The 20,155-nt window shown below is 42.9% G+C and overlaps 1 protein-coding gene across 1 annotated transcript in view; it reads right to left on the minus strand.

Moving 5' to 3' along the window:
- The window catches only part of fam135a (family with sequence similarity 135 member A), a 68,966-nt gene that overhangs the window by 22,308 nt on the left and 26,503 nt on the right, over positions 1–20,155 (minus strand). Inside the window, exons 4-9 of the mRNA XM_084321620.1 lie at positions 14,386–14,525; positions 13,572–13,642; positions 13,279–13,452; positions 12,164–12,290; positions 6,131–6,284; positions 913–990 (exon numbers count right to left, since the gene is read on the minus strand). Of these exons, the coding sequence (XP_084177746.1) occupies positions 913–990; positions 6,131–6,284; positions 12,164–12,290; positions 13,279–13,452; positions 13,572–13,642; positions 14,386–14,525 (744 nt within the window). The remainder of the gene's footprint in view (positions 1–912; positions 991–6,130; positions 6,285–12,163; positions 12,291–13,278; positions 13,453–13,571; positions 13,643–14,385; positions 14,526–20,155) is intronic.

The raw sequence follows: 20,155 nt of genomic DNA on the forward strand, positions 1-20,155 counted from the left end.
GACTGGAGGTGGGGGAGGAAGGAGAGGCAGGTTGACTGGAGGTGGAGGAGGAAGGAGAGGCAGGTTGACTGGAGGTAGAGGAGGAAGGAGAGACAGGTTTACTGGAGGTGGAGGAGGAAGGAGAGGCAGGTTGACTGGAGGTGGAAGGAGAGGCAGGTTGACTGGAGGAGGAAGGAGAGACAGGTTTACTGGAGGTGGAGGAGGAAGGAGAGGAAGGAGAGACAGGTTTACTGGAGGTAGGGGAGGAAGGAGAAGCAGGTTGACTGGAGGTAGGGGAGGAAGGAGAGGCAGGTTGACTAGAGGTGGAGGAGGAAGGAGAGACAGGTTTACTGGAGGTGAAGGAGGAAGGAGAGGCAGGTTGACTGGAGGAAGGAGAGGCAGGTTGACTGGAGGTAGGGGAGGAAGGAGAGGCAGGTTGACTTGAGGTAGAGGAGGAAGGAGAGGCAGGTTGACTGGAGGTGGAGGAGGAAGGAGAGACAGGTTTACTGGAGGTGAAGGAGGAAGGAGAGGCAGGTTGACTGGAGGAAGGAGAGGCAGGTTGACTGGAGGTAGGGGAGGAAGGAGAGGCAGGTTGACTGGAGGTAGAGGAGGAAGGAGATGCAGGTTGACTGGAGGAAGGAGAGGCAGGTTGACTGGAGGTAGAGGAGGAAGGAGAGGCAGGTTGACTGGAGGTGGAGGAGGAAGGGGGGGGAAGGAGAGGCAGGTTGACTGGAGGTAGAGGAGGAAGGAGAGGCAGGTTGACTGGAGGTGGAGGAGGAAGGAGAGGCAGGTTGACTGGAGGTAGAGGAGGAAGGGGGGGAAGGAGAGGCAGGTTGACTGGAGGTAGAGGAGGAAGGAGAGGCAGGTTGACTGGAGGTAGAGGAGGAAGGAGAGGTAGGTTGACTGGAGGTAGAGGAGGGAGTGGGGACATACCTATGTAGACGGGCCCTTGGCTTCGGGGATAGGGTCTTCTGAGAACTCGCTCATATAGGACTTGCATGCTGGGCTTGGCTAGTAGGATTGCACATATAGGCATGTTTAACCTTCCTATTACTCATTCTTCTTGAGTGGATTAAAATCTGCCCACTCATGCGGATTAGGTTACGTGAGCCAACAGGTGATTCAGAAGGAGTGCGTGCTGGGAGTTTTTAATTTGGCTTTTAATCCATTCGTTAGTCAGGTGACTATCTACCGAGTGCACAATAGTGTTATGATTTTGATCTGGTTATTACAATTGTGGTCAACTGTTATCAAGTCCCTGGGTTAACACAATGGGTTATGGAGTGTGAGGTATACATGCGTTTACAAGGGTGAGAGCTTTTAAAATGGGCAGGGATGGGGTGCAATGACATGGGAGAACAGAACAATAATAAAACCTGCCATTTCACAAACAGAAACAATGAAAACAATAAACAACAATCATTGAAATACAACACGCATGCTTTAATGTATTAAAGGGACTTCACAAGAAAGATCAATGCTGATTTCTTTAGAATGTAATCTCACACACATCCAAAAACTCTGAACACACAATGTAAAGAAACAATATGTTGTATTTTATTGCAATAACGTTGAGGTTTGTTCGACCCGTGAGATATAAATACGATTTTCACGTCTGCGGCTGGTGTGAGCTGGGTAGTGTAGTTTTATGAAATTTCGATGCCCATCGAAAGCCCTGGGTCTCCTCTTTCTTAAGACTACAACGATTTCATGACAGTGTCATGTCCTCGCGTCTAAAACATCGAGTTTCCGGTGCGATGCACAGAGAATTTTATAAGCTCATATTTCGCTAATAACACTTAAAAGCATTGCTAAACAAATGAAAAAAAAAACAAGCGCCCCTGACAGGGGAGCAAAAAACGTGAATGAAATCTACTGTAAGTACAGTTACTTTTATATAATGTAAATTCTTTTAACACTTTGATTGCCTAAGGCTAAATTCATGATATACCATCCGTTGCCAGCTCTATTTAACATGGAGAAGTTCCCCTTCTTTGCAGGGCTATAACTTTTTTAATTCTATTGCTAGATTGCCATTATTAGGGCCCATTCAAGGTCCTATATGTATTGTTCATGGTGTAGCAACGTTAAACTTTTTCATTCACATATTCATACTAAAATATGGTCTAAAGTATAAGTATGTTTTCATCTCTTTCTGCAGCTTTCTCCAGAACTTGATTTATAGCCCCAAATGCATTATATTGATGATGAAATAGTTTGATAGCAATCAGCGCGATATAAAAAATTCCAACTGGAAGTACTTCTGGAACACGTCATCTGATGTTGACCGGATGGGCGAGGGGGCGTTTATAATTCCGTGGGCAGCGTTATACCATTCATCTAATGTGGGACATATGTTCATCAGATCAGTTAGTATCGAACACGGAAATATTACACGCTAAAACTCACCCCAGTCTCCGCGGGCCGTTGGGCGATCAGCGTGGGGTAGACAGTTTTCCATTATGGGATGTAAAAATACCCGGTCCATTTCCAGGTTGTATAATGGTATATACGTCCAAATCATGTTGTTTATCGAGTTATTGGCAACGGATCGCTATGTATTGTGTCAAGATGGAGTCGCGGGAGCTATAGAGAGTGGCCGGAAGTAATATGGGTGATCAGCACTTCAGCCACATCACTTCCTGTTTGGCGCTTCTGCCGATCGGCCACCAGATGGCGCTCTTGAACCGCTAGAGGATTGAGAGGAGCTCTGAACTGTGTGTGAAGGCTGCGGATGGAAGATTTTAGAAATATTGATGTCAAAGATGAGTTACGGCGTCCTCGGCAACTTGAGCATGGCGGGGAAGGACGCCTAAACTCGTCCTTTGGCAACTAAAGTGTTAACGCCACTAACGCCAAGATTAACGTTTAAAACAAACAATAATTTTTTATAATATATATATATATATTTTTTTTTACTAGACTTTACTCAGGTGTATTATTGATACTCTCATTGATACTATGTTTGTTTCTGACTCAAAGTGTGTGAGAGAGAGATAGCGAGAGAGAGAGAGAGAGAGCGCAAGAGCGAGATAGTTTTTGTCGCCTGAAATGGCAATCGACAGGCAACAAATAGGGCTTTTATTTCTATATATATATTGTATTAAAAGAAATGCACACCAGAGCCGTTAGAGGTCGGCAAAGTGGCCCGTCGCGAAGCGTCTTCAAGAGGGCCCACATGTGGATGTTAAGAGGTTAATGTTGTTTCTTTTTCAAATGTAGCCAAGAGTAAAGACCTTAACCCTATCAAAACAGCAGTCAAAGTGTATATTTTAATTTCTACCGATGTTTTTAAGATTTACCGAAAATAAGAATTGATCTATCTAATTAAAAAAAATGCTAATATCTTTTATCGTAAAACCATGAGAAAATGACTAAATCCAGATCTAACACTGCCATTGGAAAGAGGAGCTTTTCCCCTATCCATAGATGTATGATTTGGCCATAATAAGGTAGTGCTGAAAATATACACTTTGACTGCTGTTTTGACAGGGTTAGGGTCTTTACTCTTAGCACAAAAAAATAATAATAGTTTTTATAAAAAACTCAACATTAATTAATACGTTCTGTATAGATCGATTTATGGTGTGATATGAACCTTGGCCCTGTACCGGGACCGTCGGGCTTAACCTCTTACACGGTACACGTGATCTCAAGAAGGTGCTGAATGAGCTCAGTAGCAATTTATCATGTCTGGTCAATTTTAGCATGGTGTTATCCACTGTCAAAGATTTAAAAATAATTATAAAAGATTTGATAAAAAAAATATATAATTGATATTCTCCTTTGGTTCATTACAATTTACTCAAGCCTAGTAACAGACACAATATTTCTGACACTGGGAATAAATTCCCAGAGGTCCATAGATGTCCCTAGATGCCAAGAACATGCAAATGTCCCTTGTAAAAGTGGAGCAATCGTCCATTTACTTAGGTATATATTTTTAGGAAAATATTCAGAAAATGTGGCTAGGGCTTAACTGGTTCTGCGCCAAAAACAAGTATACTCGCTATTGCCCGCCATGCGAATATCGCCAAAAACTCGTTTTTGGGATCGTTATTTCGTTTATTCGCTATATCTATTCATAATTCATAGCTGCAGCCTCTGTATACCCTTCAGACCCTGTCTGAGCTGGCAGACGGTCAACACCGATCTCTACTGCCTTGCGGAGCTATTGCATTCCATTGGAAATGGGCTGGTGTGTTTTAATTAAGAGCCGATCTGAGCCGGGCAGGCGGGGTCCTACGAGGGCCATTTCATGTATGCACGACGAGATATAATAATGATAATCTAGCGTTGATTCGATAATCGGCCGAAAAATTACAACGTGATGACTGGATTACACTAAAATGCCTTTTTCTCGTCTTTTTCCTGGAATTACTGAAAAGCACCCAAACCATACTCTATTCAAAACGGTATAAAACGGAAATGTACGGATGAAAAAACAATCTGTTTTGGGCATGTTGACTGGAAGCAACTCACTGACAGTTGACGGCGTTATTAGACCCATAGCTATAATAAAAAATATATTTTAAGCACTTGCAAATGTCGCAGTCTAAAACTATATCCATTGAATAAAGACCTGGCACTGAAGGGGGATCAGCGCCCCCTGCTGCTGGCGGTCAATGTGTTAAGAGGTTAAGACTGAGGTTAACATTTAATGTCCCTGATCACTGGTAGCCATATTCAAACTCATTAACTTTCAATAACTGTCAAACTAAATGAATGTGTGCAAAACTGTGTCAAAAATGTGTGAAATTATGTTCAAAATAAAACAGCATTGTTTTTTGGTGAAGTCAAGTGCCCCTTTAATTAAACACAACATTTATCTGAAATATCTATGAAAAGTGAGGCTATTTATTGTATACGTCATTCGGTGGATGCAAATATTGTAGAACTTTGCTATTACTAGTTGTGTTAGACATGTAATTAAATGAATGGTGGTGGTATGCAATAAGTTAAAGTGTCTCTTTAGCCACACGTACACAGATATTTCTAAAAAGGCATTTTTCACCGCTCCATTTTCTAAAAGATTCCTGTCCACACCAAGGGTGTTTTAGAACACACAATAAAGATGCTCACATGAGCTGATGGCAGGCTGCAAGGAGCTGTGGTCCTGATGATAGCAGAGAAAATACTCCGTTTTCAAAAAGCTCCATTTCCAGTGACCTGAAACTCAGTTTTCCGTCCTTTTCACATGGACAGGAGGCCATAACGCAGAGATAATACAACGTTTTCAAAAATATCCGTATACGTGTGAACAAGGCCTTAGCGGTCTTACTTATAAAACTCAAGTCAACCCTTGCAATCAACTCCAAAGGTCTACCAAAGCATTGGGAATTCACCAGACCATGAAACTAATCATTTCATCTACTGGTCACAGTCTAAGTGGATTCAGAATTTGACCAGCGATTTAGCAATCGCTCCAACACAAGTTGGTTTCCTGCCACAGTAGTAGTACAACTAACCGTGGCAGTCACAGCCAAGAGGGACAGGATGATGTTGACTAGTAGTGCTGCAATCATTTCACTGATGAATTTAGTATTGAGAAACATAGCACTGTGCTGCATCCTCTCACCAGGCCCCAATCTAATGGTGCACGTTTTAGCCTTAAAAAACCAGGATACATGAAAGCAGGAATCTCACAGTATAATCAGGTGTGTCTTCATATGTTCTACTGAGGAAATGGTTGTAATCTCTACATTGTATTAACATATTTCATAGTTTCATAGGCCTTGTGCCATCCAAGTTGCCCACTTACATCTGTAACTGGAATATGAAACTCTTAACTTTTGATACGGTGTACACTTTGCAACCATTTCTAGTTGGTTAGTAGACATGTGATTATACTGTGAACTCCCTATTTTAGAAAAATACATGCATCATGGTTTTGCTGAAGGCTAAAACACTTGGGGAGTGTATTGTATCCTGATGAGGATGCAGCACAGTGCTACGTTTCTCAATACTAAAGCAATCATCATGACGTGTACTAGTCAACACCATGCCAGACAATGTTTAAATAGGGCTTTGGTTAAAAAAAAAAGGGTGAACTCGTCTAAAATGTGGTCCGACCTTCTGTGTTTTGATTGGTGACATGCTGGGATAGAAGGCTCAGCAGTGAGCAGGTCTGAAGCCAGTGTGGGGTACGTACCGAGCTCCATGCGATGGGAGGAGGGCAGGTCCTTGGTGACAGAGGTGAAGTAGCCAAACAGGGCCCGGTAGGCCAGCAGCAGGCTGGCACATAGACTATGGTGCAGGCTGAAGGCATGCTGCAGACAGTGGTCAGACACCAGGAACGTCCTGCCCTGAAGGGGACCATGGAAGGTCACGGAGGAGTTATAGGTCTGATAACAGGTTAACAGAACGATGTGTGATCGATGATGAATGATGTGTGATGATGAACGACGTGTGATGAATGTTTTCTAGTACGACCCGGCAATCGACAGAAATCCATTAGCAACAGATGTCAAATCACACTGTAGTACTTTGCACCGGAAGAAACAAATACCATCAAATATCATTATACCATCAGATATACAAGAGAAAAATACAGCAATATCATATTTTCACCATATCGTCCAGGCCTAACTAAACCACCAGAGAAAAGCGGATCCTGGTTGGGAGTGAGAGTGGTCTTTTACTTTTGACAGCTCAGTGTTATTCATCCATTTGTTTTTGATAGCAACTTCATTTCAGACTCCCACAACACTCGGCAGACTACGTAAATCCTGTGAATCGAGAAAATCTAAATGAAAGGGAAAAAGAAAACCCGTCTCCCATCACTGCTGTAACCCGCTAAGAGCCCTTACACATTTGATACGTGTGCCAGTTATACCCGCGGTTATTTCATTGCATGAGCTCTTCCCCCCGCGGCTCCCGCACTGCTCTGAGACGGGAGGCGGTCAGTGGCTTTGCCCTCTCGGCTCCATCTCTCCGTCCCATTAGTGCTGCAGGGTGATGACGCATGTCGCTGTGGTTCTGCTACACTGCGTCTCTGCTCTGTTCAAGACTCCTCCCGGCTCACTGGCACTTCTAGTCGGCTTACCTACGTCCACTGTGAGCCTGGCACACGTAGTGCCGGCCAAGTGCAGCAACATTAGTCTCTCAATAATAGTTCCTCTCCATGTTAAAACGCCATCCTTCCCGAGTGTTAGGCGCGTTAGAATACACAGAGTGGGGAAAAAAACCTGCATTCCCAAGGCTTCAGTGTTGCGTCACAATACAAGACAGGCCGACCACAAATAGATTTACAAAAATGGCCCAATGAAGGCATTCGATAAGACTGGAATGGTCATATCTTTGGACGGTACTGGAGGCCATGGGACTTGGAAAGGAATTTATACACATCAAGGTTCTCTATGGCTCACTGTCAGCAATGATAATGACAGGCAAACTATGCTCCACACTCTTCATGGTGTCTAGATCTTCCAGACAGGGTTGTCCTCTGAGCCCCGGACTTTCCCTCGAACCATTGGCCCAATTCATTAGACAATCAGAAGAAGGTTAGACCCCGAGTTTGACTGGGACGACATTTGGACAAATGCTATATTAACCTCCCGCAAAAAAATTAATTTAAATTATATTCATAGCACGTGTCTCACACACCTAGGAAACTGTTTGCTATGGGACTGGTGGCCGGTGCACTCTATGCTCTAAGAGTCACCGGCACGTATATGCATAATGGTCTGGGATTGCCCACCAGTGGCCCATTTCTGGAAATCTATAGCGGCTAGACTCTCTGGCATCTGTAACATATCGATTCCACTCACGGCAGCAACATTACTTCTAAACGATATATCTTCACTACCAACATCCATACAACAGAAAATTATTATTCTGGCAGGCGTTACAGCAGCCAAAAAGCTCATCGCTATGAGATGGAAAGAACCTGAGAATCTCACGGTAATTCACTGGTCCCCGACATTGCTGGACGTAATCTTTTATAATGTCCGGCTGATATCGACTGCTCGGGTGGGACAAGCAGGTATTTGTGGACTGGGGGGGGGGTGTCTGTTGTCTAATGTCTAATGTATTTGGTATATCTGTATTTTGTATTTATTAGTCAAGTTTAGATCTGTATTTATTATTGTTTTGTCAATATTATTATTATTGTTGTTGTTGCCGTTGATGTTGTGTTGTTTGTTAATTAACACATTGGACGCCAAAGACGAGTTAACTAGTTTTTGGCCGTCATGCATTTTTTCTTCTTTTATTCATTACAGGCTCACGGACCTCTGCGTTACCATAGGAAATCATTCTGAGAGAGTACAATACCGGCCGCATCCTGCTAGGTGGCAGTATCGCCCACCCTTTGAAACCTTATGTCACACTATGTGTCACATCTAATTTAATCCGGGCAGAGTATTTAGATCAAGCCAAGTAAATCGCTTCATCCGAGCACTTCGAAACACATTCAGCACACTTGAGGCATATCTTGTGCCACTTCATCTCAGGGACCCGATGGACATCAATAGTGGAAATCGCGATCAGACAATTGGAATATTCTTTTTGGAATAACCCCGATCAAAGGTAAGGACTATCTGACGTCAATTCCACCTGGATCCTACAATGATTTCATATCGATCCAGCCGATCAACGTATGTAGTATTCAAAACGAATGCCGTTGCTGGCGATCAAAGCATCAAAAAACGACCCCCCTTCCCCTTTCATGCATTCATGATGAAACATAATACCTATTATATACCTTTGATTTGGAAATAGTAGCGTGTCCAGGCGAGCAACGCGAACGCTTTTAGCAAAATTCACATATCTCTCCATAACGCAGTTACCAGGAATTAGTCAGGATCACTCTGAAACTACACAATAACCACGGTATAACACGCAAACATATACATGAAAATTTTTTATTCTTTTTCACATATTGAACGATGGATAGTTGATGTCAAATGAGCCATAGTGTTGTGAAGGGCCAGATTAAACCGAATATATATATTTATTTATATATATATATTTAATTGTATTTGTATATTCTCTAATATTCCCTGATATCCCTTGTATATTCCTTGTACAATATGCATTGAATATCCATTCTAGCCTACTGAACATCCCATAATAGTCTCCATTCTACTATTGGTCGAGACCTTGGTGCCAGGCTGCCATACCCCTCAGACCCAGTTCAAACGTACCGCTCGACATGTACGAACAAGTCCTAGTTCCGCGTAGGAATTTGGCTACCGCACCACTAATGGGACTATTTGTTCATAGTGCGTATATATACTGCGCTACTAAAGTAGGACTTTCTTTTCAGTCCAGTTTCTTACCCTCCAATAGAGTCACAGACGTAAAGCCTCCCCGCGACGCCACGTGTGGGAGTAAGGCCAAGTTCGCCTACCATCGGTATTGAGACATCGTGTATATTAATATTTGAGTGGTCATATTTGGCACTATATCGTCGAGTTGGACGTAGTCTATTAAGCTAATAATAGTCTGTTAATATATAGTGCTTCGTGCGGTGAGAATACTACCGTAGTCAGTACCCCATCGTTTCGGGCAGAGAACTGGCTGCTTACCCAGGGTGGTTGACCCTATGTGAAGCTGCACCCGAGGAGCCCCAGAGCCGACGAGCGAGTGGACCTGTATACCGGATTATTCTACCGACGACAGCCCGCCTTCCCAGGCACGGATTATGCTTTGGATACTTTAATTATTCCATGGATAAAGACCCCCGACACTGCCGTGTGTTGGAACCCCCCCCCCTGGAGAGGACGCAAGGTGAGGAGACGCTCTGCAAGACGAGGTCGCTTCACGTCTCTCCCCCGTGGACCGGAGAGAGCCGGCCCACAAAGAGTCCACCTGCTTTCATCTGTGGTCCAAGGATCGCCGGCGCATTGAACGGCACTACAGTGGGTTCACCTGGGATACCCTTGGCCGGACGAGGCAGCCGGATTCTACCCCCCCCCCCCCCCCTCCTACTCCTGTCGGCTTACAAGCGACCGGATTAACCCCCTCTAGTGTATCTAGTATAATCATTAAAGTATCATTGCTGTTATTCCTTAACTATTCCAGGTCGTATATTTACCACCTGCGCCTTCAGAGATTGGACATTCTCTATTGATATACCGACGAATACTCCTTGCCATAAAAGTGCATACTATTTCAATTCATAAATGTAATTAAGTGATTAAGTGCTTATTCTACACACCATCGCTGTGTAGAAATAAAGACCTGTTTCTAATTCGTACATTTGTGTTGGATCCGTTTCATCTACGTGAGAGTGTTCATGATAATATATTTATGCCGTGTACTGGGTGGCCGAATATTAAGTACAAAGGTAGTGGTAGTAAGTATCATATCTAGTAATACAGTCAGGGAATTGTACCCCTCAGTTACACATAGTATTGTCTCCATAGCTATAATATAGAATATAGATATAGCCCTGCAAACACCGCAACTCACAGTGAAAATACCTATCTTTTACAGCGGTGGCCCATTGAGTACAAGGATGGCTAAAACGGCTGCCGCTGAAAGTGTTAATGAAAATAAAAAGAATTTGATGGCACAATAACATGGTCCTGCTTCTTATGTTGCGTGCCTATAATCTTTTCTCCAGCTGACTCAGTGCAACTTACGCAACCCAGCCTTCCACCCGCACAAATAACCTAAGATTTGCTCTCCACTAAATATATTACAAGTACAACGGACCTGCCCACACTGCTCGTCTTGTTGACACAACAGTATACTTAAAGGATAAGGCTGGTGTAAATATAATGTCCTTACCGACTTCTGGAGATGAGCTATAATCTGGTGTTGGCAGGATGGACCATACTTGTAAGTAGGAGAAATGCATTGTTGGTTTTGGTGTTTTCATAAGCTATACAAGCAGTGTTTCCCATTAATTACCTAGACTGTGGAGTGCCACGCCCCTTCCGGGAAGTGCATCTGGCCTTGCCTTACATTAACCCCATGTAAACGCGCACCTTGTTTGTAGAGCTAAACCCATATTTTATATTATAGCTATGGGTCTAATAACGCCGTCGATTGTCAGTGAGTTGCTTTTTTCATCCGTACATTTCCGTTTTATACCGTTTTGAATATTAATATAGTTTGGGTGCTTCTGAGTAATTCCAGGAAAAAGACGCGAAAACAGCGTTTTTGTGTAATTCAATAAACACAGTAATTTTTCGCCGGATTATCGAATCTTCCTGAAATCAACGCTAGATTATCATTATTATCCTTCCTCGTGCATACATGAAATGTGCCCTGGAGCGCGGCACTCCCCCCCTCCCCTCCTGCACCCAACTGTAAACAGCCACACACATAAAACACAGACGGCTTCAATCGCGGTAGAAACATATATCAGATCAACGCAAGATTGGATATATAGAGTCCTTTCCTGGTCTCTGAAAATCCAATTATCTGATCACCATTCCAGTTATCCACAGTGATCCTGTCTCCGACGTTATTGGGCATTGCACATGAACGGGCGGGCAGGGTCAGTTGTCCAAGCCATCCCTACAAGCACGTGTTTTGCCGGAGTGTTTAGGACCCACCCCCACGCAGCAGCTCGCTAGAGAAAATAAACTACACCGTTTCTAATGGAGTGCAATAGCGGCCGAAGGCGTTAGAGGGCGGTATAAGACCGTCTGCCAGCTCAGACACACTCAGAACAGTATGCACAAGGTGCCCCGCTGAATTATGAATAGCAATAGCGAATAAAAGAAATACCGTGAGAAAAACGTAGTTCTACGTTTCCGGCACTCAACCGTCGGGCGACAGAAACTTAGTTCTACGTGAACGCCTGAACGGCACCCAAAGGGTTAAGAGATTCAAAGGAACACTTCGAAATTATGAAATTTTTTAAATGTCAAGACCTTATAGAGTGATTAACAGTTCCTAAAGACCTTGATTGATTTTCAAACTCGAACGAAATGAATTCATACAAGACAGTTTGTAGTTTTGGGATATGTACGAGATTATGGCCTTTACTTTTTGGTGTGTTCCTATCAGATTTTAAGGAACTTTAGAGCGATCCATATTTTTTTCTCCATCTGAGAGATCTAGTACAGACATATGTATGAAATGGTTTATTTATTTCATACATATCCCTGCAATAGAGAAAACTAAAATAGATAGCTCTAACGTTTCCTATTCTGGCTCAGTTTTGGCAGTGTGATGGTGTTATTGGTGCATCCCTAGCCAGAGACATCATTCCTAGTGGACTTACATCTGGGGACACCTGCCTCACGTAGGAGCTGCCGAACACCACGGTCTCCAGGGGAGGGATGACGGAGTCCTTGCTCTGCGCTGGAGCGTTGCGGTTCAGCCATGTGGTCTTCACCGGCCGAGGGAAACTACTCGGACAAAGAGACCATGCTTTACCGTAAGATCTAGCACACTACATCAGACTAGTGTCGTCGTTAAGTCAGTGTTTATACTACAACAATGATAACAAAGATGTCAAAGTATAAAACATTTTTTATCAATAAGTTTCTGCAGATGACAAGCATTAGCAAAACATTTTAAGTTTATGTTAAGGTTGTTGGCCAAACCCAGGGCCCTCTGCTTTACAAAGTTACAAAAGAGACACCATTACTCTGCATACAATTATTGTGAGTCACTCAAATGGTTCCATTCATCTCTATGGTCACTTGTTAAAACTGTCCCACCTTTTATACTGTTGCTCAGTCTAAACCACTAAACATGGAGCTCAGCACTGCAGGATTCCCATGACCAATTCCTTCTTGGAATTTTTAGAAATGTTGTGTAGGGAGAGACAGTCTTGGTTTCCACTGCTGTTGGCCTTGCTGTGTTGGAGAACTGGCCACAGAATGTGTAAACATCTAATGCAGCAAATGTGTGTGGAACAACTGACTAATCTGTACAACTTCCTGATGTGCCCAACTTCCCAAGATGTCTAAGACTCCATGACTCGTCTACACCACCTCTCAAACCCACCATATACTAGAAAATCTATGATCAGAGGGAACCCCCGTGGAGTGAACATAGCCTCTGAACTTTGACTTGAAGGAGTACATTGTAAAACAGAAGAAACATGCTTGGTAAATAACGAATTTGAGATATTTTGAGGAAATGCACAAATAATGGCTAAGCATGGTCCGTTTCTTTGGTTTGCAGCGCTGAGCTTGGCAAACAAGAGCAAAAAGACAAATTATGGTGTTGGTATTTACTGCATGCAATGGCATGGGAATAGTAATCTAGAGATCTAAGGAACCACGAGAGCTCCAACACGTGCTCTGTGCGAGTAACCTCCCATGGAGTCTGGGTTTCTATGAGAGTCAATCAGAGAAGAGACAATCCAGGCGAGGGCAGGGGTCTGACCTGATGAGGGGCTGATGAAGCGCCACCAGGGAGGCGTGGATGGCCATGGAGATGACGGACAGGTGGAAGTAGTCGAACATGACGTTGATGTGCTGGTGGATGCCTTGTTGGAGGCTAAAGTGCAAACGAAGGGTGCGGCTGCTGATGTTCTGGAGAGTGCTGGGATCGTCCGGCCTGTGGGACATTAAAGACAAGGGCGGGGTGGGTAAACCTCGATCCTCAACTCCCCCTGTATAGGGAGCATGGGTTTATTTAAACAGATATAAACAGCACGTGGTGGAGAGGACACCTACGAGTAGTCACCGTCCGTAAAGTACAGGTCCAAGGAGAGCTGGAAGTCCATGTCGTTGAGAGAGTCTTCCACCTGAGGACGGAGAAAAACAACAGAGATATTTAATAACCACCCTGAGGCTGTGGGCGTAAAAAGCGTGTTTTCACACCTTACAATAGTAAGAATCAGAAGTGATATAGTTACTTTTGTCGCAGTACACAACACACTGGCACAAAAGAAGGCAGGAGTAAAAGCTTCCTGAAATTACACACTCATGTATTTATACTTTTTTGTATGTATTATTATTTATAAGATACTTTATATATATTATTAAAAAAGATTATACTGTTTATGTATGTATTGTGTACTGAATGATGCGTCTGTTTTTGTATCCATGGTGAAGCCAAAGTCCATTTCCCCACATAGGGTGTGTTACATGCAAGTATAAAAAAAAAAAAAAAAACATAACATATACATTGCAATTAAAACATAATACAATTAAAACATAGCAAGACATACCAACCAAGGAAACACAACATAGCAAGACGTACCAACCGAGGAAACACAACAACATTAACACACAAACAAATTATATCTAAATATGTACATCAACGGTAACATACCGGTATTGCATAACTCAGCATTGTCAATATTGGCTACATGTAAGATTTAAATTTATTTTTGAAGCTTGCTACACCTCTTATGTCACGTATGTCACTTGGAAGATAATTCCATGCAGTGATAGCCCTATATAAAACTGCTCTTTGCATACTGTTAGTATTTGCATGGGGTAGAAAAATCTGCCCTCTACTTGCTGTACGTGATTTTGCCCTCACCCTCTTCTCGTCCAAAAGCATCATCACTTTGAAGACGAGGACGTCGTTCACCACCACCTCCTCGTTCTTATACAGGATCTGGAAGGTTTTGCTGCAGATGACATCATCTTGGACAGACGCAGGGAAGGCCAACTCGGTGCCTAAACAGAAGACGGCAAAAAAACACTGATCTTTCCTGTACAATGTAGGTAGGTATGCACCCGGGAGATGTCACTGGTTTTCATTATGGTTATAAAACATGAAGTACGTAGGTAAAAACCTTTTAATTAAAGGTAAAGTGGGGTTTAGCCTCTCTCCTACATCAGTATTAGACTGAGGGACACACTGAAAGTGTTCTGTGTAGAAGCAAGCGTTTGAGAGAACCATAACAAAGATGATGGTCGCCATGGCAATGCAGATAAGGAGCTCATTGTCTGCATTCCGGGCAGAGTGCTAGTAATGATACATATATAGGAGTCAGAAGCCGTTGCTAGGGGGGAAAGCCGTTAATATACAGTTAATGTTATTCTCCTCTTCTTTGCCCTCTTGTACTAATAAAAAAAAGTGTTCTTGTTACCGACTCGTGTCAATCTTCCATGTTTTCGCTATAGTGTCTGCCTTATGTCTCGGTTCCTGTTTTGTAGTTTATTTTGTAGACCATGCTACACATGTATTTCGTTCATATTGTTTATGGACAATGAGATGGGAGTGGAACTTTGTACAAGCCCTTTGGGCTTCGTTCCCTCCTAGCACTGTTTTATTTAAAAAAAAAAATGTATAATGTGCTAAATAAATTAACTACCGGTAAACTAAAACAACGGAAGAGCTAAACATTGCGCGAGAGAGACAGAGACTTTATGGCTGTTAGTTCTTTATGGCCCATCTGTAGCTAACAGGACAGGCCACAGAACCACCAAGCAGGTATCGAGAGATAGAATCTATTAATCTAATTTCTTATACCGCTAAAAGACTTTCAATTAGTTTCCTTCTGTACAATAACTTTGGTTTATGCAAATGTTGTGTTACAGCTATGTAAGAGCGTGGGAGGACAGAATTCCACCAAACAATTGTCTCAACAAACGACAAATAAACACAACGCTGAGACTTCACGGAAGAGAAGATGGGGCCTGATAACAATCAACGAAAGGCTGAAACACGATTATCTAACACACCCAATACACTTGTTTATTAGGCAGACAATATTTTCCCCTCATATTGTGTTGTTTGATACAAGTGCCAAGTGAGCAGTGGACTTTTGTTTAACAGGAAGTGTAACCCCCCTTCACTCCTCTTGCCTTACATGGCTTACGTTGGCTTGTTGGCTGATTTTTATGTCAGCCAGAGACGTTATGTACCGTACTTTTCGGACTATAAGCCGCGGCTTTTTCCCCCATTTTTCGACCCTGTGGCTTATATAACGGTGCGGCTTATATGTGACTCGACGTGACCAAACCCGAAAATGTTAAAATCAAAATATTGCTTTTTTGACTGCATTGAAATGTTATTTATCTGTTCCCTTATTTGCTAAACTTAATACAACTTGTAAATGAGTTAATTCTTGTTATTTGTCCGACAGTATTGTGTCCCAATGGTAATTACATATGGTAATTAAACATTAAAACACCTGCGGCTTATAGTCCAGTGCGGCTTATATATGTACACATCATTCAATTTAGCTGCTGCGGCTTATAGTCAGGTGCGGCTTATAGTGCGAAAAGTACGGTAGTCATGTTTTCCAACAACTTTCAGAATTTAGCCATTAATGTAGGGTCTGATATTGAGTGAATCTATCATATTGTTATTAATGTAGGGGCTGATATTGAATGACTATCATATTGTTATTAATGTAGGGGCCTATATTGAGTGAATCTATCATCATATTGCCATTCATCTGCCACAGAGCAATCTGGCCTCCTTTGTGGCCTCCCAGGCCTAACAACGTATTTACACAGCACACTTAAAAGGTATAGTTTGTATTTTTGGACATTACATGTATGAAATACTTGCCAGTAGTGTAGTAGATGCAAAGCTTACTAGCTTACTTACAGAGTCCTGTGGTCAGAGTTCTGGCCAGGTTTCAGGTCTTTCTTGACCCAGTTTCTGCCGTTTCCTCCCAGTCTAAAGCATCCCGGTTTGCTCTGGAAACCCGACCAGAAGTCCAACCATCAGACTGGAAAGCAAGCCAATAGCTTTGCTTCGATTACACTACTGGCAAGTATTTCATACAACTTAAAAAGGAACACGCCAACATTGTGGGAAATGTGCATACCGTCTTCTCCAGAGTCAGACAAAAAGATAGATACCAATTTCCTTACATATATATATATAGAAATATCTAGCTGAAAGCTAGCCTAGCTTAGCACAAATGAATGGAAGCGGATACAGACCACTAGCCTAGCTTAAAACTCCAGGAGAGGTGTTTTTGGTCAACAGCTAGGTTAGTTGGTTCATATCAGTTTCCATTCATTTGTGCCAAGCTGGGCTAGCTTGCAGCCGGATAACTTTCTACTGAACGCACAGAGAGGACATTGGCATCAATCTTTTTGTCTGACTCTGGAGAAGACAGTAATCTGAACTATCCCTTTAAAGGACGTCCGAACTGGAGATGCGAGTCCAGTCACTGCCTCGCTGACACACTGTCATATCACCAGTGGGTAAACACACAAACGTTTATGCAACGGCATCCGTGTTTCCTCTTGATGCCATTGTGAGCGGCCTTTGTTGTGTGTGGGCGCAAGAGAATGGAGTGCTTTGTGAGGTCGGAGCAGAACGTTTCCCCTTCAGAGACGGGGTGAGCTGTATGTGCTAGGCCTCAGAGGACCCAGGAGAACAAGGACAGGCTTGTGAGATAAAGAAGCTCGCTGCCAGCCACACTAATCGCCAACCGTTTCACTTCCCTTTACCCTCAAATGTTTGTGATGGATGACCCCTCCCAGCCCTTCCCAGAGACAGTCGCATTTCTCTCCTCTCCCCAGGCTCCTCAAGGCCGTTCCTACCGCCGCCTCTACTGCTCCATGAAGCCCGACGCTGCTATGCTCTGTGTTTCGTGCCGGTTGCCGGACTATACTCAAATCAACTGTAAAATGGATCTAATCAGTGGATTGGATACTTTCGTCAAGAAGCAGAATAAGGCTAACCCTCTCTGCCTCTTGGGACATCATAATCGGGCTACCAACTTGAAGACGTGGTAATATTTGGATTATCGAAGCTTTTGGACTGCAGTAAGAAGATTTTGGATCCGTTTACCGCGCACAGGACCTACCAAAATGAACGGATTAAGACACTTGGACACTTGGACTAATGCATTCAGTCATTTGGACGGAGTTGTTAAAACTCACTCCACTCAAATCAATAGAGTTATATTTCACTCTACTCAAATCAAATTTAAAGTGACGTGGCTGGGAGAAATTGTCAGTTCAGCCAAAACAAATTCCTGGACCAAGGTCGAACCAGGGAGCTGCTGGAGTCGAAGGTCCTCTGGGAGATAAGAGTGGCAAGTGGCCCCCCCCACCCCCAATCCCTATACCCAACCCCCCCTCCCGCGTGTACGCCTGGCGCCTATGACGGCAGCCGACTAGTACGCGTGCTGGAGGGGGGAGCCTAAGACTGTCTCATCACCAAAGTCCTATCCCCCAAATCCCTGCCCCTCCCGTTGACAATCTTTCCTCCCTCCCTCCCGCCTGGCGCAACGACACAACGGTGTTGCTGCAGCCGACAATCGCATAATGGTGTCTCAGGCATTCTGTAGTCGACATGTGTCAACAAATGTACATGCCTGTTTGAATTTATGTTGTGCCGTTGTTACTGTAAAAATGTAATGATTGTGATATGTTGTTAATGAGACGATGAGCTGTATGTGTATGTCACTGGAATTTCCCCAAGGGGATCAATAAAGTACCTATCTATCTATCAATGGGGAAAAGTCAAGTCAAAGTAGGGCTGGGCAATTCTTTTCACATTAGGCGTGTTCGAGATTGATTTCGACTCGCCTCGAAAATAGACGAGAGTAGACGAGTGCAGCCGGGGGAGGAGTCAGAACGTCGAACACTTCAGATTTGACGACAGCCTCTCGCCTAGTCTCGCATGGCAGATATCGCGTTCACGTTACCACACACACATACACACCTGTCCAGCTCATTATAATGCGATGGCCGCGTGCAAAATTAGATTAGATTCAAATGTACAGCACACCATATACTGCTATAGTGGAATATACTATTCATATATCATAATTAGAGGTGGGCATAGATTAATTTTTTTAATCTAGATTAATCTATCTGCAATCCTGGATTTAATCTAGATTAATCTAGATTAAAATGGCTCAAAAAAAAAAAAAAAAAAACCTGCCGAAGGCATTCAAAATATGTGTGTTCTACCCAAATAATGACCAGAAGTAAGTCCTTACTTTTTCTTTCCTCCTTATGTTTCTCAGGCCAGGTGGCCCATTACACCATGAGCCCATCTCCCGTTTCCAAAATGCATTACAGACTGTTTGAAAAAGCTGTTTTGCTATGATAATTGGTAATGAAATATCAAAATAATGTTCAATAAAATGTACTTGTGTTTAATAAGTTGTTTTATTCAGAAGTTAACACAAATAAATAATATTACCAGTACAGTACAGTATCTAGCACTCTCAGGAGCAAAACAGAAAGAATCATTTCAAACTTGAACTATGTGACATGGCTTGAATCAACTGCTCCAGTGGAGTTGCTCAGTGGCCAATGGTGTCAACTGTGGTTGTACTGGGCAGCTCCCAGGTGTGAATGGAACTGTGTGAATGTGAAGCAGGGCGTTCCTGAAAAAGAGCATCTGTGCTCAGCGAACCTACCCTGGGTAAATAAAGGTTTAAAAAAAAAAAAAAAAAAAAAAAAGATTAATGCGTTAATTATATTATCGCGCGATACTAGTATAGCGTTAACGCAGCACGTTAACGCCGTTAACGGCCCAGCTCTAATCATAATATATACCATCTTGTTGCGTGCTCCTGGCCACCGCAGCGCACACACACACTGCTGAATAATTCTGTTTTGCATCAATATATATATATACTGTATATTGAGGCAAAACAGAATTATATATACAGTATATATTGAGGCAAAACAGACGACGTGTGTGTGTGTGCGGGATACAGTATCAGCTCAGCTGCTGCATCGTTAATGAACTATAGATTTATATGGAATTCGTTAATCTATCTAGCAATTGGGTTAACTGATAGCCAGATTGCTTAGAGGAGTACTGTACATAGAGCGGTAATGCTCAGATTGCTCATTGAGTCATGGCTATAAATGCTAAACATAATTGTCGTATTTATTATCATTATAATTATTTAATGTCTGTAGAATCGACTTGAAGAAGCAATCACCATTTGTTCAGGGGGGGTGATATTGTTATTTTGATATAAACTCCGACAGCATTCATTACTCTGATAAAAATAATTTGGTGTCTGACAGCTTGAAGTTTATCATGATGATATCTTTATTTGAGGAAACTCCTGTATCCAATAATAATAATAATAAATATATCTGATAAGACGGGATCCGTACTGTATTGTACCCATTCTGCAATCGGTTAATAAAGTTTTCAATCAATCAAACGTCTCATAACTTCCTCTTGTGGGCGTGGCTGGTGGTGACAACTTTTCTGAGCCAATAGGCGCTTTGCGCAACAATAGCAAGTCGTTTCTCATCATGGATTTGCGTGGAGCAGTCGGGTGAGAGGTACTGTGGCGCCTGGCTCTGAAGGCTGTGCGTGGCCTGCTCCCGTGAGATTTCCAGAGCAAGTCGGACAA

The sequence above is a fragment of the Notolepis coatsorum genome (assembly GCF_963971535.1).
Source record: "Notolepis coatsorum genome assembly, chromosome: 9".
NCBI lineage: Eukaryota > Metazoa > Chordata > Actinopteri > Aulopiformes > Paralepididae > Notolepis > Notolepis coatsorum.